Source organism: Tympanuchus pallidicinctus, unplaced genomic scaffold (assembly GCF_026119805.1).
Source record: "Tympanuchus pallidicinctus isolate F22 unplaced genomic scaffold, pur_lepc_1.0 scaffold23, whole genome shotgun sequence".
Classification (NCBI taxonomy): domain Eukaryota; kingdom Metazoa; phylum Chordata; class Aves; order Galliformes; family Phasianidae; genus Tympanuchus; species Tympanuchus pallidicinctus.
In genome coordinates, this window is record NW_026294740.1 from 4,489,717 (window position 1) to 4,509,639 (window position 19,923).

General features: G+C 52.8%; 2 protein-coding genes across 3 annotated transcripts; both read left to right on the top strand.

Moving 5' to 3' along the window:
• The first annotated feature begins 59 nt into the window (after positions 1-59).
• On the top strand, positions 60-13,314 carry FBF1 (Fas binding factor 1). The gene is made up of 30 exons (XM_052688240.1): positions 60-669; positions 964-991; positions 1,602-1,643; positions 1,963-2,044; positions 2,370-2,430; positions 2,987-3,037; positions 3,191-3,335; positions 3,664-3,744; positions 3,974-4,093; positions 4,858-5,011; positions 5,230-5,363; positions 5,828-5,930; positions 6,032-6,391; positions 7,024-7,101; positions 7,373-7,467; positions 7,667-7,713; positions 7,817-7,861; positions 7,952-8,086; positions 8,276-8,376; positions 8,812-9,018; positions 9,489-9,596; positions 9,766-9,905; positions 10,239-10,357; positions 10,485-10,607; positions 11,011-11,196; positions 11,843-12,019; positions 12,207-12,344; positions 12,443-12,575; positions 12,934-13,040; positions 13,121-13,314. Exons 1-30 carry the CDS (start codon positions 667-669, stop codon positions 13,202-13,204), a joined length of 3,387 nt encoding a protein of 1,128 aa, XP_052544200.1. The 5' UTR covers positions 60-666; the 3' UTR covers positions 13,205-13,314.
• A 356-nt stretch (positions 13,315-13,670) lies between these two features.
• MRPL38 (mitochondrial ribosomal protein L38) lies at positions 13,671-18,512 on the top strand. 2 transcript variants are annotated; one of them, XM_052688113.1, is made up of 9 exons: positions 13,671-13,782; positions 13,979-14,161; positions 14,950-15,078; positions 15,155-15,363; positions 15,684-15,756; positions 16,419-16,464; positions 16,819-16,977; positions 17,354-17,490; positions 17,847-18,512. In XM_052688113.1, exons 1-9 carry the CDS (start codon positions 13,716-13,718, stop codon positions 17,981-17,983), a joined length of 1,140 nt encoding a protein of 379 aa, XP_052544073.1. In that variant the 5' UTR covers positions 13,671-13,715; the 3' UTR covers positions 17,984-18,512. The 2 variants fall into 2 exon arrangements, with proteins under 2 accessions (XP_052544073.1, XP_052544074.1); XM_052688114.1 differs by having other exon boundaries at positions 13,979-14,158.
• The last annotated feature ends 1,411 nt before the right edge of the window (positions 18,513-19,923 follow it).

Sequence of the window (19,923 nt, forward strand, 5' to 3'; positions counted from 1 at the left end):
GGGCTGGTGGGTGTTTGGGGTGATGAGGGCGGCCGTTACGGTGCTCCGGGTGTGGGATGCAGTGGGCAGGAGTTTGGGGATGTGGGGAGAGGAGCAGCGTGAGCACAGCTCCGGGGTGCTGCATGTCCGGTGGGCTGCGTGCGCCGCGCTGATGGGAGGCAGGGATGGCTGCAGCAAGGCGGGCTGAAAGCTGGGGGCTTCATCCTGCTCACACAGAGGGCAGGCAGCTTTGTTTTCTGCTTGGGCCGAGTGGGACAGGCTGTGCCTCTTGTTTGGGATCCCTGGGTGCTACGGATCCGGAAAGTGGGGGGGTTATTTTGCAGAGCAGCTCCATGGTGCCAGCGGGACATTGCCTGTGCAAACCGCTTCAGGAGCTCAACGCCATTCAGGGTTTTTTGTGTTTTGCTTTTAAATTCCCACTGAACCTTTTGTGAGTGGCTTAGAGAGGCCTGAGCAGCATGGAGGCAGTCTGCAAGCTGCAGAGGAAATCTTTTTAACAAAGGTGCAACGTTCACTAAGGCAATTCGGTGCATTTTCCTGTCCTTGCAGATAGGAGGTTGGCGTGGATGTGAGCAATGCTGTCAGACCGCCTGAGAGCTGAAGGTGCAGCTCAGGTGAACCTGCAAACAAACTTGCCCTGAGCAAAGAACAAACAAACTTTCTGCCATGGTGAGTGCGATACAGCACAACGTAGGCCTGGGAAATCCAGTTTTATGGCTCTGGCACATCTATGTGGAGGCAGAATGGGTCTTGGGAGCGGAGGCTTCTTCCCTGCTGGTGTCCAGGAGGGCTGTGCACGAGTGGGCTCTCAAAAGTTGTAAATCTCTCTCTAACCCCCCCACGCTTCATGTGCCATTTCTCAAACAGCACCACAGGGGGAGGGCTTCACTGCTGCTCAGTTGTGTGGGGAAAGCCCAGGTCTGATCTTCGTTTTGTAACAAGGAAATTTGCCTTTCTTCTTAGGCTACAAAATCCAAGAGAAGTTCACGAGGTACGTACACCTGTGTGCTTTCCTTCCGCCATCCGAAGGTGCTTTGATCTGCTAGGAGCAGAGCAGGGGGGGTCACTCACCAGTCACAGTCACACACAGCAGTCCTTGCTGCTGAAATCGTAATTCGTGCTCCTTGTCTGAAAGCTGCTGTTGGGTGCATTGTGCTTTCTTGGGGATTTTTCCAAATCCCGGGGAGGACATTCACATTTAGTTCAGTTCTTCCCCACAGCTGCTCCAGAGGTCCTTGTTAAGAGGTATTTTGCAGCTCTGGATTCTGTAGCAGTGCTTTTGGGGATGCCTAAGGGCCCTTGGCTACTGTGGGGAGAGAGCTCACAGATAAAGGGCTGCTTGTGGCCAGTGAATGAGTGGAAAGAAGGCATATTATTTCTGGCTAAATGAAGCTAAACTGTGCATCTATCAAATACTGATCAAGTCCTGGTCCTGGCAATTCTCTCTAGACTGGTAAAGGAGGGCTGTACACTGATGTTTGATTGAGAGCAAACCTTTATTCTGGGGGTCAAAAGAAAAAGGCCTACTGAAATAGGAAGGTTTTTTACATCTGCTTTGGTTGTCTCACCTGCCTCAGCTCCTTTAATTTCTCTTGTCCTAGGCTCCATCGATGACGTGCTGGGTGACCTCCTGGGATATGATGGTAAAATATGCCTTGATTGCAGCTGGAAGGGCAGCATCCTCACACTCTGTTAGGAGCAGGAGGAGCTGGTGCAAGAGCTATTGCTCTCCAAAAGGGCTCCAGTTGTGAGAGGGGATGAAGCAGGGAGCAGAGCTGAGAACGTGGTTTCTCAGAGTCCATTGAACAGCATTGGGCATTGGCTTGGGGAGGCAGAACGGAGTTCATCTCCAGTTAAAACCTTTTTTGGCCCATAAGGAGGCAGCAAATTCCCCCTTGGCATTCCTAGGTCAGGAAATATGCCTATGTCTATCATCCTAATCTCTTTCTGTCTTGTTTCCAGATGAAGGCCCTGATAAATCTTCCCAACCAGCTGGTGTCAGCAGTGGGAGAGCCCAGGGCAGCAGCTTGAAGGCCAGTAAGAAGTGAGTTCCTTTGGCACGCAGCCTCTCTGTGCTCCCCATGTCCTTCTGACCTGCACCATCCCTGGCTCCTCCACCTTCCCCCCCCTGCCCCAATAGAAACTGAATGAGGAGAATTATCTGTGATCCCTTTGGAAATTGGGAACTCAGATCCTGAAGCTTTCCAGAAAGAGTTGGGTGTCTCCCAGCCCTGCACACGTCCTGTACGTTTTACAACAGCTCTTAAACACGGCAGTTCCAGCACTGAGATTTTATTGCTTGTATTTTTTTCAGCCTCATTTTCCCCAGCTCACGTGTGGTGCTGCTAACCCCAAGGCTTGTGTTGCAGGTCATTTCTGGAGGATGATTTCTTTAGCAAACTCCCTGCAGAGGACATGGAAGCTGCAGAGGTGAGCCCAACGTTTCAAGAGATACCCAGGGTGTCCTGAGGGCTGGATCTGAGTGGGGCCAAGCTTGCCCTGGCATCACTCCATCCAGGACTGTGATGGGATGTCAGGGAGGAACCTTGAAGCTTGGCTTATGCCCTCTCTGGTTTCACTGTGGAGTAAAGAAGGTGGGATGGCAGAGTGGGTAGATGATGGGAGAACAGCTTTTAAGTGCAGCCCAGCCTTCTTCCTGGCTGAATTTCAGATAAAGTATCGCAGGAAGGACCCAAAGTAACAGACTGGGTGTTCCTGATGTTTCTAAAAGGGACAGCAGGAATTTAAGCAAAGGAATCAAGGCGCAGTGGGTTTCCTCTATAAGGAAGGCACCAGGGTGAACTGAACGTGTAGTTTCATGAAATGAAGAGAATCAGGGCTCCAAGTGCTGGAGCAGTTTACTTAGGGCTGTAGCAGATGCAGGTGGTCTACATTTGCACCTGGATTTTGAGCTCCAGGCTACTACTTCTGCCATGAGGAGCTTGCAGAGTTTGTCTATCTGATCTCTCCTCTCTTTGGCATGCAGGAATCTAGTATCTCTGATGCAGACCCACAGGCTGTGCTGCAAACCCTGAAGGTAAGTTCACAAGTCCTTTTCAACCCAGGCCATTCTGTGATTCTATGGCATGAAACACCCCTCTTTGATAGGCAGTGTTGTACCAAAGGAGCAGCAGCACTGGGGCATTAGCATCACTCACACAGCTCCCATCCTCATCCTATTGCTCTCCAGGAAATGGATGACATGGAAGCTGATCTTCTGGGAATGTCAAAACCCAGTTCTGGGCTGGGAAAGGCAGCTACGAAAGGCCCAGGGAAATGTAACACCTCAGAAGGAGCAGTAAAAACTTCAGGGAAGATGCCAGCTCCTGAGACAGGTAAAAAGGAAATTCTGCTCCTCTTTCTACAGCCTGACTGTGAGCAAGTATGGCGTATTTGCATTCCACATTCCTTTTCCTGGTCACTTGTTCTGCATGCAAGGAGAGCCAGAGGGGTTACAATAAAGATACCCCAGTTCCCAGTATGTCCTGCTCTTCTCAAGGCACTTCTCCCCTTCCCTGCTTGCAAGGCAGCTCCTCCAGAGAGATTCCCACTCCATAGGGGTGCTTAAGGGGGAACACTGCAAGAAAAGCAGCCTTCAGCTGGGGTGGGACAGGGGCACCTCCATCTGCCATGCTCTGAGTGAGCTGTGGCCTTTCTTTCTAGGAGAATCTGCACCTGAGACGGATAAGAAACCACTCTCATCCCCACCCGCTTCCCGACAGTACAAGAAGTTTAACTTTGAAGGTAGTTCTCCCTTCTCTTCCACATGGAGATGCCTGGCAGCAGCTGAGGGCTCTCTGCTCTTTGCACAGAGCTTGCCTCTTCTGTCACTGGTGGCTGTGGAGCACTTGGCTTAGAGCGGGGTTGTTCTAAATAACGTTGGGTTTGTTCTTTTTTGTTTGTTTTGTTACTGTTGTTGGTATTGCTATTATTATCATCAGCCTTTCCTGTCCCTGTGGGGTAAAATTCCTAGATGTAAATGATCCTTTGGCCGGGCTTCTATCTGGAGAGGAGCAGGGTGTTCCCAAGAAGCCATCTCCAAAAGGCAGCGAAGGAAGTCCGGAGAAGAAAACAGAACTGGGCAAAGAGAAAGGTAAGCAGGGATGCTCAGTGCTCCCCTTTCATATTAAATTGGCAACTTCAATTAGTCTGTGTGAGTTTCAAATGACCTGGTTCCATCTCTTATGAATCATTATGGTCATTTATAAAGCAACTTCATGACGGGGTTAATTGTAACACACATCACTGAGTGCTTGTTATTTCCAGTGTGCCACAGGTTACAGCACTGGAAGCCCAGCTCTTCCATTTGACCTCATCCAGCCTGTTTCGTGCCTTGCCAAATGACCACAAGTTTACTGGGTGGGGGTTGAGGTGGCTGAGAGCACCATCAGCCCAGGCCAAAGCCCAGTCAGGCCGCCTCCAGGTTGAATCCAGCTGTACAGGGGCTGCACTTAAGTATGAACCTCTTGTTCCTGCAGTAGGGATACTGAAGGGCTGTTAGTCCCTGCACTCCAGTAATCTGCTCTGCTGCACAGATGGACGCAGCAGCTGGTGGGTTAGAGCAAGGCCTAAGGGTGCAGTGGGGAATCTTTTGCAGGGGGGCAGGAATTACCTGATAAGAAACTTGCAAAGCCAAAAATCTGGTGTTAGACAGAGCTGGGAAACCCATGTTACAAAACTCAGCCATGTCCCATCAGTCACTTGCTGTAGGGTTTGGTTGCTGAGAAGCACTGTTTCAAAGCGACTTTGAGAAGAAAGAGCAGATGGGGCTGTTCTGAGCTCTTGCTGCTGGGAAAAAAATGAAATACAATAACAAAGCCCTGATCAAATCTTCTGCTTCTGTGATCCTATCCACAGAGCCAATCCCAGCCCAGACACTCCTGCACACTGCAGCCCCAGCCCGGCAAAGGGAGGAGCTCACGTTTGAAGATGATGATGATGACCTGATGGATGTGCTGGGATTTGGTGATGGCCGAAAAGGAAACCAGAAGCAGGGAAAGAAGGTGGAAGAGTAAGGCATTCTTGGGCACTGGAGGAGAATGGGAGTAAAGGAGGGGCTTAGTTGTGATGCCACCATACTGAGGGCTGCTGGAGGATTTCAACACTTCTGCCCTTGGATCCCAGAGCAGCCTCATTTTGCAGAGAAGAGTCAGAACATCCTGACAAGGCTGTGTGTCTGGGAATGGCCCTGCTTCTTGGAGAAACCATCTCCTGCTCTGTCCCCAGCAGACAGGAGGTGCGTCCGGCCCGCTCCAAGCTGGATGAGTTACTGGGACGAGGCTCCATCGCCAAAATCCTGGAACGGCCAGGAGCAGGAGAGCACAGAGAGTTCAAGCTGGATAAGAAGTACCAAAAGCAGCCAGGTGAGTGCAGCCAGCGATGCTGGGAAGGTGATGGTGTTGGCTCCAGAGAGCGAGATGGATATCTCAGTGCACTTACAGGGGAAATACCTTTTTTGCAATGGTGAGCAGGGTTGCTGATGAGCTCCTTGTCAGCCCTGCGGGGAAGGTGGCTAACACAAAATGTAATACTGTGGTCTGGAGGGCAGCTGGGAGCATTTGCACAATCATTGCAGCTCAGCTGATGATTGGTAATTTACTGAGTAACTCGGTTGCCTCGGAACATGAGCTGGTTTCCAGCAAAGATGCTTTTCCCAGCCACAATGAGGAGGCACATTGCTCGCAGGTTTCCAGGGAAGGTGTTTTTCCAGCTGTGATTTCCCAGAGGCAGTGATGCCAGTGGGAATGGCAGGGGAGGAGCAGGAGGGCTGGCGTGTTAGCAGCTGCTGCTGCTCTGGGTGCTGACTCAAAGTTGCTTATCTGAACAGAGAAGGAAGAGGGTTGGGACGAGGAGGATTTTATCTTTGGAGCTTACCAGCCCACAGTGGCCACCACGCCTGAGGGCCGTCCCTCCAGGAGGCAGTCTGTGAGGTACTGTGCTGTGTGTGTGACTGTAGCTCCATCCGCTGACCACAGTGGCAGAGCTCCCTGGTCGCCCTCACAGGCAGGCGTGCAACTCCCTCTCCTTGCAGCAGGTTTTCAGCTGAGAACAGCAGTGAACCAAAACCAGACCCTCACTCCAAACCTCCTCCTGCAGCCAGCCAGAGCCCTGCACGGGGCAGCAGGGCTGGGGGTGACTGGCTGGGCCTGAAGGATGAGGATTTTTTGGATTCGGAGCCTCCATCTCCAGCTAAGACCAGTCCTGCCGTGAGCTCCCAGCAGCTCCTGGCTACAGAAGAAGCAACGTCCAAACCCAACCAACTGGAAGAGGATAACTGGCTGAGCGTTGCCTTGTCTCGCAAGAAGGCTCAAGCTCAGGTGAAGGCTCAGGAGAGAAGTGCTGTGCCCCTGGAGACCCCAGGCAAAGGACTGGAGCCCAGCCCTCCTGTCAGGTAGGGGCATGACTGATGGCTCCTGTTTGCTCTGCATGTAGCAGCTCCAGGAAAGCCTTGGCTCGGTTGTTAGGAATTCATTTTAAGCACTGTTTTCTCATCACAGATTGGGGTATCAGTGCAGGACGTTCTCATGCTGATCATCCATCCCGCAGTCCCTCACACCCCTGGGTCTTCTTCCATTTGTGTCCAAGATTTCACACGTTACCCTGGATCATGCAAAGCTGTCCTGAATCAGTGCATCCCCAGGGGCTCTGCCTTTTTCATGCCCAAATGTCCCCTTCCTTTTCCTTCCTCTTAATTTCAGGCAAACCTCCTCCAGTTTGTGTTTGTATGGACACAGACTCAGACTTGTGCCATTCAAGTGGGACTGTAAGGCAATATGATGACAAACAAATATGTTTTGGGCAGGGATGTGTTAGCTGCAGCTGATGCTGCCCAGGAGGAGTGATGGATGCAGTGAGGTAGGATCCAGGTGGTAGAGTTTTGGAATTCCTTTGCAGCCAGAAGGCTGAATCCTGCCGCGGCTCAGGGGTTCAGAGGCTTTCACCCATGTGGAATTGAGGGAAAGGATCTTGTCTTTTCCTTGTCTCCTCTCTGGCTTTATCACATGTGATGCTCTTTGCTTGCAGCCAGCCAGCCACCTCCACGGGAGCAGCACCACAGGCAGCTGCCCTGCAGGACAAGGCAGCGAGTGCAGACAGCTCTGGGTGAGGCTTCCTTTTCATTTCAGACCCCCTCTGTGGGAGAGGTGTCCAGCAGAAAGCAGCTGTGTGGGTGAGATAGGGGAATGGGGAGAGCCAGTAGCCAACGCTGATCAGTTTGACCTGGGACTCTGTAACAGAGAGGGAATGCAGCTCTGTAGGGGCACTGTTAAACCTAAGACATGCCATGCAGGGTGACGTCCTTGCCTCTCGCCATGAGCCGGGACACTGCTGTGTCTCAGCATGCTGTGTCTCATGTGTGTCTCTGCCCACACAGGCACCCAGTCCCTTGGCTCAGCACTGTGACACAAGCCTCAGTTCACCCATCGGAGCCTGCAAAGAGGGATCCCCTGAGAGATGCCAGCCACATCGGTGTGTTTCACATGATGGGTCGGTTTGGGTCACAGCACGGCCCGCTTTGAGCAGCTTGGCTGAATCTGTGTCCCTATGGCCAGCTGCTGGAGCAGAACAGGAGCCTTTCTGCTCTGTCTGGGAGACCTGGACCCCCATCCTTCTGGAAGGGGATGATTCCCACTGCTGTGTCTGAACGATGAATTCATTGAACTTTCAGGCCCTGCAGCAGAGCAAGGGATACAGGGCCCTGCCTCACTTGCTCAGGTACGTCTGCTGGGACCATACCTAGAGGTGCAGGATCAGAGAGATCATTGGGCCCTCCCCAGTGTCAAGCTTTGCCTCCCTGAGAGCATCCGTGTCTCTGCAGGTTACCATTCCCAGCACACCGCTCCAGGCTGCCTCACAGCTGCAGGTGAAGCACGTGATGTCACTCAGAAGCTGATGGCCGTGCCACAAAGCCACTGATGCTTAAATCTCAGTCTTCTCTCTTCATTTCCCACAGGCTGAATCCCCACCTCTGGGCTCAGTACATGAGAGGAGGCCAGGAGCTCCCACAGTCCAGCCCTACGATGATGCAGCAGGCTGTCGGGCAGCACTGCTCAGTGCCCAGGCCCGTGTGGCAGAGCTGGAGAGCCAGGTGAACCCCATTTTTGCCTGCTGGATGGGGGGCTACAAGTTACTTAGCAGGAGGAGAACCATATCTTCTCCAAATAGCATCAGGGGAGAGGAGAAACCTCCCAGTCCAGGAATGCCTGCTGCCACCAGGTGCTGCTATGGGAGCTGTGTCCTTAGGGCAGCACAGAGACCTACTTTGCACGTCCAACAGGTCCGCATGCTGGAGCTGGAGCGGACGCAGCACAAATTGTTGCTGGAGAGCCTTCAGCAGAGGCACCAGGAGGACCTGGATCTTCTTGAGAGTGCACACAGGTACAGGATTCTCACCCACTCTCCCCCTGTGTCACATCCTTGCCTATGGCCCTTTCCTCCCTCCGTGGGTGGGTCTGCAAGAAGGCTTTCCAAATCCATCCCTGGGTGGGCAGACACAAAGTAATGTTGCTGCTGACCCACTGGGGATTCATAGGTGAGCCAAAGTGAGGATCTACTCTCACCAACACTGTCCTGTTGACAGGAGAGGGACCAGTGCCATTGCTGGCACGTCCTCAACTGGAATACTTTACTGGGCAGCAGTGGGAGAGTTCAGGGCTCAGTCTGCAGAAAGTGCCTCAGTTTCCCCATGCATACTGTAACACCGATTTCCTTGCTAGACCCCCCATGTGCACTTTGGATGGAGAGTGCCAGGTAATGCCATGAAAGCAGCACTTATTCTTTGCCCTAACACCCTTGGGGGCTGTTTCTGGGCAGGAGCCGGGTGAAGGTGGTGGAAGAGACTTATGGGCAACGGGAGGAGAGGCTGCGGCGGGAGAAGGAGCAGCTGGAGGCTCAGCTGCTGTCACAGAGCCAGGATGCAGAGCGGGCCAGGGCAGATCTGGTGGCACAGCACAAACAGCGTGTGGCCACACTGGAGCAGCAGAGTGCCCAGGAGCTGGAGCGGCTGCGAGAGCTGCAGAGGTGAGCATAGCATGCATGTGGTGCTAGTCTTGTCTCTTCCATCTTGGGAAGGGAAGCAGGAGATGGTTTGGGGACACGGGAGAAGGAAAAATCAGGCTCCAGGAGCACTGGGTTGTGGTGGATTTTGGAGTGAGATTGGCTTTGCAGGTCAGCAGATCAAGACCTGGCTGTAGACATAATTTCATAGTGAATGCACTGTATTTTGAAAGAAGAGGAGCCAAATGTTTTACATCCCCCAAACATCTTTTATTCAGGTCCCTGTGTCACTGATATTCACGTAGCCGTAGCAATGAGAAATCAGTTTTTGGCAGAGAAACCCATCACCCTCAAACGTAGCCCATCCCAGACGTGAACACTATCAGTGGGATGCCCCAGCTCAAGCCCACGACCATGCTTCTTTCACAGCGCCCATCCCAGGGAGCACCAGCTCACACCATCCCCTGATGGCCTCCTTCCTCTGTGTCCTGCAGGTCATCTGTTCAGGAGATGCGCAAAGACCACGAGGAGCAGCTCCAGCGGCTGAAGCGGCTGAAAGAGCAGGAGATCGATGCAGTGACCAGTGCCACGTCACACACCAGGTACTGATGGTGCTCCCCGTCATATCCCCACGCTGGGCTCTGCCCATCACGTTCCCTGTCCTGCAGTAACCAGCCTTGGCTCAGGAACCAGCCACAGATGCCCCTCCGCGTGGCAGAGATGTGAAGCACGTCCTGTAGGGGGGACCTGTCCTCTTGCTCTTCTCTGCAGGTCTCTGAATGGTGTCATCGAGCAGATGGAAAGGTTCTCCAGTGATCTGCACAACCTCTCGCACAGGGTGGAGGCCACACACCACACCACCTCCCAGGAGCTGGCCATGGGAGCTCGGCAGCGGGATGAGCAGCTCAAGGGTACGTCTGCCCTTCACCTGCTGACAGGGCTGTAAGGGCCCTGCAACCAGAAAATAAGGAGATCCAGCCAAAGCTCCCTCTACTGTGGTCATTGGATTCCTCAGTGTCTCCCCATTACAAAACAGTGTCCTGGGGACATGCAGAAGATGATGAGCACAAAATCACACTGCTGGTTTTTGGGTTTTTTTTTTGTTGATATGGTGAATATAGAGGGAGCTTGCAACCCCAACGCTATGAAGGATGCTGGAGAGGGTGGTGGTGATGCACTCAGGGTGGTGTGGGTTGAATGTGCAGAACCCTGGAGCTCACAGCCCTGCTGCTGCCTCTCCCCAGTGCTCCAGGACAGGCTGTCACAGCAGCAGAGGGACATGGAAGAGGAGAGGAGCCGACTCCAGGAGGTGATTGCCAAAATGGAGGCCAGGCTAAGTGAACAGACCCGGCTGCTGGAGCAGGTGAGTGCACAGCCTGTCCTCTGTCTGGGTCGGCCCTCTGGTTATGGGGAAGATAACGTCTCCCCATTGGAGATCCCTGATTCGGAGCTTGTGAATGGCATTTGTTTCTCCTCCGTGCCTGGCCCAGGAGCGATGGAGGGCGACGGCAGAGCAATCCAAAGTGGAGTCTCTGCAGCGCTCCCTGGAGGAGCAGCGGCGAGTCATGAGCCAGCAGCTCTCCATGGAGCGGGCAGAACTGGAGAGGGCAAAGGTGAGTTGGGGTGGGCATCTCCACGTGTTTTTCACATCCCATGAGTCTGATTAGGGCCGCGCTGCTGTGTATGGTGGGTGAAAAACTGAATTCTGGGCGACAGCATCCCTCATCTCCCCTCTGTCCTCTGCCTGCTCAATCCCACACCTTGCGGTGCAGTGAATCATGACCACACCAACTGTCTGGCACCTGGGTGCAAAAGGCTGGAGTGAGCATGTGTGATGGAGTCTGTTTGCAAGGAGCACGGGGCCAGAGCTCCCTTTGCAGGACTCACACTAGGCAACCGACTTGGCCAGCCTGTAGATGTCAGGTGTGGTTTAGTGGCAGAGATGGTTTTTAAAGGAGAAAATCTTATGGCTGGAATACTTAGCGCTGCCTACCTCCCTCTTGTGGTGTTCTGCAGAGTGCTTTGCTGGAGGAGCAGAAGTCAGTGATGCAGAAGTGCTCAGAGGAGCGCCGGAAGCTGGCCGTTGAATGGGCTGAATTTCACACCCAGCAGCAGCTTAGCAAGGAGCGGATGGAGCGTGACATTGACCGAGCCCTGCAGTTGGATTCCCAAAGGGAGGGCACCATCATCAGCCTAGCCAAGGTATGGCAGCAGAGCCTCTTCCTGTAGCACCTGGACTGCCTGGCAGGCAGCAAGGATCCCCATGATCCTACCTGCAGGGACATGGGGAGAGGTTCAGAGCTGGCTTCGGGTGTTCAGGATGGAGTCATCACATCGTGTCTGGTGGTGAGAATTGGGATCTTCCCTGGGCAGCTCCTGCCAGCCAGTTTTAGGTGTTGACTTAGATTGACATCAGTCACATCAGTCCTCTCCCCTTTGCCCATGAGGAGTTTGAGCAGCACAGCCCCTGTTATAAACATCTGAAGTCAGGTGAAAGGAAACACCCATGACAGGTTAAAAAAAGCCTCACCGTGACACGAGGATTTATCTAGAGTCAGTTCTGCTCCCTCCTGGGGCAGTTCAGAAGGGATGTGGCACGGACAGTGCAGCAAGAACTGCATTGTTAAGGTCTAACGGAGTGGTAATGTGTGTCTGTACAATCCCAGCTTTGTTGGGCACTGGGCCCCAAGAGTGGATGGTTGAGGGCACCCTTTGGTGTTGCTCTGCAGAACAGACCTGGTGCACAGTAGGAGTTCAGTGGGCAGATGACTCCCATAGCTTGGGAAGACAGGAGATAGTGCCCAGGACAGGGCTGGGTACACATCCATTGCACCCATGTCCATCCTAGGAGCAAGCAGAGCTGAAGATACGGAGCCGTGAGCTGAAGGTCAAGGAGGAGCAGCTGGCGAGGGACAGAGAGCTGCTGGATGAGGCCTGGCATGAGCTGAGGCTGGAGAAGGAGAAGGTGAAAGGGGCTGCACTGCGCATCCGGCAGCAGGAGGAGGAGATCAAGAACATGAACAAGGTAGGTGGAACATTTGCACTGCAGTTCACAGCTGCACACAGGCTGGCAGCAAAGCTGGCATCACATCCCTCCTGAGGCCATGCATCCTGGTCCTGTCCTGAAAGGGAAATGAGAGGATGCACAAAGACACTCTGTCCCAGGGCAGTGAGGGTTCCTCTTCCCCTCATCCCCATCCTCTGCCTTGCAGCTCTCAGCACAGAAGTATGAGGAAGGGGAGCGAGCCCTGCAGGATGCATGTAGGATAGAGTCTGAGCACCAGGCCAGGCTGCATGTAATGCAGCAGCACCTGGAGCAGCTCAAGCAGCAAGAACAGCACCTGCAACAGGTAATGTCCCCTCACCCTCCCTTCTTAGCCTGGAGCCACCATGCCAAGGATCTGAACCTTTGCCAATGACCTCTCCCTTTCTCCTTGGGACGGGGCAGGAGAGGTTGAGCATGGCTCACCAGAGGAGACAGCTTGAACAACTGCACAAGAAGCTGCCCAACAACCCCACACTATTGCTGACCACAGACCAGGATCTGAGTGCTTCCACCAAGGGGCTCTCCAGCACGCTGAGTAAGGTCTTCTGCACACTGCTGGTGGAAAGGGGCATGCAGAGGAGCTGTTGCACTTTTAATTCACTTATCAGAAATATTGGGATACTACTGGGCCTGTTTTAGTTGTTTGTATACAGTATAAACATCAGATCTGAGTTGGTGTTGGCTGCTTCATGTTCTTAGGGAGTTCTGTTGAGCTCTGTGAGCCAGGGCGATGCCAAGAGGGGGAGTAAAGGGAGATACAGGTGGGCTAAAGCCCATTTGTTCTGGGAGGCTGGGGAGGACCCCACTCAGGAAGCAAAACTGGCATGCTCTTTTGCCCCTATCTGCCTCCCTCTAACAGCAGAGGGGACTGCACACTTGTGCTCTCATTGCAGGTTTTCCACCTCCCATTAGGACATTGCCAGGGCACAGGAGAGTGGACACGACTGCTTCAATGGAGCTCTATGCCAAACTGCTGGTGCTGAAGCACAGGGCACAGCAGGTGAGCGGGACTGGGAGGGATTTTGAGCCAGAGGGTTGGGAGCAGAGCAGGGTGAAGCTCTGAGCATCCTCTCTTCTCAGGACCGCAATTTCCTGGAGGACGAGCAGCTCTTCCTGGAGACCCTGAAGAAGGCGTCCTACAACACTTCACCTCTGTCAGCGTGAGGAGCCATTTCCTTTCTTCTCTCGAGCTGTGTTTGCATTGAGGGCTGGGCTGTGCAAATGGGGAGGGAGAGAGGAAGGAAACAAGTAATAAATAATGTCTGTTTAAAGAATCTGTCCTTTTTTTCTTTAAAAACTCTGAAGTATTCAGTGTGAAGTCCTTCCCCATGGCTCTGAAGTATGTCAGGTCTTCATCACTCAGGGGTACTGCTACTGTTTTCATTTCTGGCTTCATTTTTGGCATGGAGGCCACTTAAGTAATCTAAACAGGAAACGAGGGATGGAGATGTAATTGGGGACGAGAGGAGAGTCCGACCCTGTGGGGATGTGGGGACATTTCTAGACAGGCCCTGCGCGGGGCAGCTCCATCGCCATGGCGGCGGGGCCTTTCTAGACAGGCACTGCACCGGGCGGCCCCGTTGCCATGGCAGCGGGGGCCTTTCAAGCCAGGCTCTGAGCGGTGCAGCCCTGTTGCTATGGTAACGGGGGCCTTCCGCTGGGGGCGGTGCGCATCATGGCGGCGCCCTTGTTGAGCGCGGCGCTGCGCGGCGCCTGGAGCGGGCGGGCCTTCAGCACCGCGGGTGAGATGGGGCCGGGGTTGGGCCCGGGTTCCCTGCGGGAGGCTGCTTGGGGACATGCGGAGGGGCAGCTCTCGGGAAAGGCCGATGCGAGGCAGGTCCGGGAGGCGGGGGTGCCTGCAGCCTTTCTGCTCCTCGCTCCCCCTCGGGCGCCGCGTAGCTCATTCCGTCCCATAATGAGGGCTCTCTCCGTTTCCAGCCGCTCTTTGCAAACGGGCGGCCCCGCTGGGCCCGATGCCGAACGAGGATATCGATGTCAGCAATTTGGAAGCGCTGGAAAAATACCGCAGTTTCACTCGGTACTTCAAACTGGCAGAGAAGGAGAGCAGGAAGCCGCGGTGGTGGAAGACGTACCGGCAGTACACGAACCCCGAGCCAGGTAGTGCGGGAACGGCCGTGCCTCGCCCTGTCCCTGAGGGTCAGAGCTGCTGGCTGATGTTGCAGTGGCTTTGCTCTAAGGCTTGGTCTGTAAACAGTTGGTGAATTGTTTTGGCACGAGGTTGGTCTTTCTGTAGAGCACAGATTCTTTCAGAAAAATCATAGAATCAGAATGGTTTGGATTGGAAGGGAACCTTACAGCCACCCCCAGCCCCATCCCTGCCGTGGGCTGGGTGCTTCCCACCAGCACCCATCCATGGCCTCGGGCACCTCTAGGGATGGGGCACCCACAGCCCTGGGCAGTGCAATGGCCTCACTGTCCTCTGGGTAAAGAATTTCCTCCTCGCATCTCATCTAAAACTCCCCTCTATTAAGAAATTACTCCCTCTTGTGTTGTCATTATCAGAGCACATAAAAAGTCTGACAGCCCTTTCCTAGGAGAAGGGACTGGCCAGGACCTTCCAAAAGATATAATGGAGTAAAGTGGGGATTTCTTAAAGCACTTACAGTACTCAAGAAAGACCTGAAAACAGACCTTTTAGACTACTTGCAGTTTGGTTTGTATGCTGAGCAGCCCCAGGGCCAGACCTGATTGACAGCTGGCAGACTTCTAGAGCTGAGTATGCAGCCAGCTTGGGGAGGAGGGAGCTGAAGTATGGAGGTGGTGGAATCGAGTAGCTGATGGCTGGAGGTCTGCTTCTCTTTCCCACACTTTCTAAATCTCTTGCAATTTGTGTTTTGGGGGGGAGCGTTCAGACTTTTCATGTGTGATTTTATTACCCCTCTCTAAAGAGCCAAAGACTGACATCAGCCTGCCACGTGATAAGGTGCTGCGGGTAAGAGAAGTCAAGGAAAGGAAAAGAATCCTGAAGCAGAACCACCAGAACATCGAGATGGAGAGAGCAGCACGGCTCCGGACCGGTGCGTGCCCCTCCAGCCCCCATGCTGCCCTTTCCCTCCCCCCAGCAGCTCTTGCAGTGTGTGTCTCTCTCCACAGCGCTGATCCCTCTCGATGAGGTCAGGGCAGAGTGGGAGAAGACCAGCGGCCCTTTCCACAAGCAGCGCCTGGCCGAGCACTGCGGGATATTTCGTGACTTGTTGCAGGGGGCCACCTTCACCCCCTGGGTTGGCTTGAAGGTGGGATACAACCAGGAAGATGAGCACCTGGTGCCAGTCTACTACGGGAACGTGGTGACTCCGTCGGAGGTGTGCGAGGGCTTCTTCCCATGGGAAGGCTCTGGTTTTTTTTGTCAGACTCCTGTGATTGGTGTTTGTTCTGGGAGCTTTCTGTTACTAAAGTATTTCCTCTATGGTGAAAGAGATACGTTTCTTGGATGGGAGAAGGGCAGAAGTTTGCAACGAGGTTGTTGCCTGTTGGCAGGCTCTTATCCCTCCTGGGGCTCTCTGGTTGGATCTGTTACTGTGTCATAACTGTGCCTGTGACAAATTCACATTCTTTGCGTTACAGTTAGAACTGATCTCAATGGAAGTTGTTGTTCAAGTGGTTTCTGTTGTCTTTTATTTAGGCTTCCAATCCTCCTGAAGTGTCATATGAGGCAGATAAAGGCTCTCTCTGGACTTTGTTGCTCACAAATCCAGGTGAGTTCTCAGAAGCACGTTTAAGTATGTTGTTTCATTCTGCTCTTGGTTTCCTTTTTCTTTTGGCTGCATCAGATACATGATACCTGCTAAGTAGGGACTGTCCCCTAAGCTCAGGTACAGAAAACAACTTCAAAGGCTGTATCTTTGAACTACAATTTCTCTACTTTGAGGGCAGCTGTGTATTCTAAGACAGAGTGTTTGTGTCACCTGTGAGACAGAAAGTGGATATTTGCAGAACTGAGTGTTTGTTTATACAACAGATTGCATACGCAGGAGATTTTGTAGCATCCTAAAATCTAGCAGTACAGAGATGGGGCAGTGATGCAGCATGACTGATGCCAGATACAGAGCGAGTGGTTTGCTGACTCCAGTCACTTGTTTACCTCCAAGCTCTCCTCTTGCTTGGCAGTCCACGCTGTTCACCAGGGGAAACCAAGGCACAGTGAGGTGAAGCAGCTGACCCAAAGAAGTGACATCTGTAAAGTTCTTCATGCCTTGTTTTGAGCTCAGTCCTATAACAAATTATTTTTCTGAAAAGAGCATTGGGAGGTTTTGAGCCGCCCCCACCCTTGCAGTAGGTTCTGGTCATTCTCATTTTGTGGTTGAGGCAAACATTGAGTTGCTACTAAGGTCTGTTTCTCCTTTGTGTGCATTTACAGATGGACATTTAAGAGACACTGATTCGGAGTACCTCCACTGGCTGGTGTGAGTATTGCACATCGTTGTGCGGGGTGCAGGCTGGGAGGAAGCTTTTGTTAAGACACTTCCATGGCTTTCCCTGCTTTTTTTGCCATTAGCTTCTTTACTCTGGTGGTTTTGGTCCTGATGAAGATACAGTAGTTCCAAATGTTGCTACTGCTTGGTATTCAGATCACTGAGTTTGGCTGTTCTTCCAGTGAAATCAACTTGTACTATTTGTCGACATGTCAAACAACACATCAGTCAAATCCAAGTACAGTTCAGAGCGATTCAGAGTCACCCACAGTCCTGTATGGAACTGTTGGTCACAGCGGAAGGGAATGGATGGATATTTAGTGAAATAAATGTATTTGTGTTCAGGACAAACATTCCAGGCAATGATATCAAGGCGGGCAAGGAGATGTGCCATTACCTGCCCCCCTTCCCTGCCATGGGCACCGGCTACCATCGCTTCATCTTCCTGCTCTTCAAGCAAGACCGGCCCATAGATTTCAGCGAGGATGTCCGGCCCAAGCCATGGTAAGGCTTTCTCTAGGCAGTTTCATGCTTCCTTTGGCTAAGCAGCTCTTGTTTCCTATTACAACAAGCTTTGTACTGCTGTAGCAGAGTAATTCTTTCCAGTTTGTGGAGATGTTCTGGGCTGCTTTGTGTGTTTATGTGTTGCCCTGAAGCCATGACCTCAGCCATGCGCTGTGGAGTCCTGTTACTGTGAAGCAGGCTGTTACGAGAGAAGAGCTGTGTACAGAGCTGGAGAAGCTGGGAGATGTTCTTTTGGTGACTGCCTTTTGCACTTCTGTGCTATAGACTCTGGCGTGACATGGGGAAGTTGTTGCTTAGCCAGCTGCTGTAGGAAAAAAGCTTCACCTCAGTTCTCGTGCTTGTGTCTTGTTTCCAGCTACAGCCTCAAGATGCGAACCTTTAGCACCTTTGACTTCTACAGAAAGCACGAGGATGACATGACCCCAGCAGGGCTGGCGTTTTTCCAGTGTCAGTGGGACAGCTCTGTTACTTGGATCTTCCACCAGCTACTCAGTAAGAAATGCACTGTGGGCCCATTTGTGGGTTGGGATGTGCCCCTGTGTGTCACATGCAGCCTCAGTGAGTGAGCTGTGGCTGTAAGCTCTTGCTTGGTCCTGGCTGTCATTGAGGCACTTGTCTAAGATCTCTTACAGCACAGACCTGGTGCTTACAGACCTGTCTTCCACCAGACTGGCAGCAGTCTGAGGGAACAACCTCTAAAAGGCCATTTTGAATAAGCTTTTTAAAATAACATCAAGAAGAGCCACACCAGAGTTTGCTTGACCAGCCCTGGTCTCATGTGCATGTGGGGGGAGGATGGGGTTTGGATCTGAGCAGTCCTGTTAAAATTCTCCATTGTCCCTTTGCAGATATGAGAGAGCCTGTGTTTGAATTCGTGCGGCCGCCCGTTTACCATCCTCCACAGTTAAAATTCCCACGCCGGCAGCCTCTGAGATACCTGGACAGATACCGAGACTCCGAGGAGCCCACCTATGGCATTTACTAGGGCCCTGGTGTCCTCCTGTTGCTCTGGTGTTCGTTGCAGTGCAGGTCCAGCAGATGGAGCTGTCGGCTTCCCTGCCTTCACCCTTCCAGCTGGGCGGTCAGGAGCGTTCTGCGCCTCTCGAAGGAGAGAGGACAGAATCTCAGCCTCTTGGCTCTGAGTTCCACTTTGCTGGTGCTGCTGGAAAGCATGCAGCTGAGGGCAGCAGGCATCAGTGTTGGCAGCTGTATGGGGAAAAAGGCTATTTCAGAACATGTTCGTGGATGAAAACTAATCCATGTCCAGGCTGAAATCCTGCTACTGGTTCTGTAGCAGAGCTGATGAGTAGTGGCAGCAGGACAGAGTCCTCCAGAAATGCCCTGCCTTGCTTCTCTGGAAGGATCACCATTCTCCTTTCACCTGCCTTTGAAACAAACAAACCAGGCCAACCTGTGTCTCCTTCCCTTTTCTGTGCTGCAGTTCAGGGCTATGCCAGCTTTCATTTCTGCAGTCCTTTTAAAGAGATGAATCAAATTAAATACACTCTGAGTGATGTTGGTGATGCTAACTTGTCTTTATTGGGAGGAGCTTGGTATATCAGCCAGATGGAACAGAGCTGGGGGAGCTCAGCTGAGAAGCACAGCTCTGATCTGGATCTCCTTCCCCTCTTGGGCATCGTAAGGAGGGAAGAGCACAACTGCACAGGTGCTGAAGATGTACAAGGTCAGCATTTGTGAAGCTGGATTCTCCTAACAGCAGCTGAAGCATGTGAACATCAGTCTCCTTCCCCTTGCTCCCTCCACAGCCCGTGCCTGATGTGCATGGATGGATCACAGAGCTGGCAGGGCTGGAGCAGATACTGGCACTGCTGCAGCCTGTGCTTTCTGCTCTGCTTTGCAGTGACCTCAATGCAATCCCTCACTTTCATGTTCTAAATAACTCCCCAGACACCTCCTAAGGCCCTGCAGCCAGCAGAGAAGCTTGCATGGAAGTGCCCACCTCCTGCCATTGCTCAGCACCATTACATGCAGGGCGTTGTGCTGCTGCCCTGAGGGGTCTTCCAGCCTGATTCCAACAGAGATGAATTAGCTGGTGGGGTGACTGCAATGGGAGTGCTGGTGTCACGCAGTTCCAGCAGAAAATGCCATGTTCTGCTCCTCTCTGAGCTTTTAATATTTGATCAGAACTTGCAGATTCAGCCAAAATAAACATTTTGGGGGCTGAAGCTATGCTGTGACATGCAGCAAATGGTGACAGAGCTCGTGTCACCTCACTGGGGTGGTGTCCAACCTTGCCCCATGGTACATGAAGCTGCCCTCCTGTGAGCCCTGGCTTCAGCAGGTGGGCACAAAGCCACAGCACGTGAGGAGGTTGCAGAACTGTTGCAGCTTAACTCCAGCCTGCAAATATTTTGCAAACCAGTAATGCGTGTGCAGCGATAAGGGGTCTGCAAGGGCAAGCAGATAAGGGGGGCACTGAGAGGTTGGGAGCCTTAACCTCTGCAAATGAACTGTGTGAAAAGGGGGGGGGGGTTTGTGCAGGGCATGCAGTCCTTCCAGGCTGCAGGCTCCAGCTGCTGACTGAGTGAGGGCTGATTGCCCAGAAGCCTGTTTTCTTGTGTTTCAATGCACAGCTTTGCTGATGTGCACTGAAAAGTGGCAAGGAGCAGACTGAGAATGCCCACCTTGCTCTGCAAGCAGCAGTGCCTGAGCACACGAGAGCAGCATGAGCTGCATAAAATGGGAAGATGTGAGGTTGGGCTGGCTGCTGACTGTGTTACAGCCATTGTCACTGCAGAGAGAGGGGGCAAACAGTTGCTCTGAGCACACCACCCTGCCAGATGCTCTGGGGGAGGTGAGGATTCTCCCTCAAAGAGCAATGGTAAACAAACAAACAAGAAGTGAAACTGAATGACGCAGAACAGCGTCTCCATGGATATGCATTTGCAGTCACATGCCTTGCTC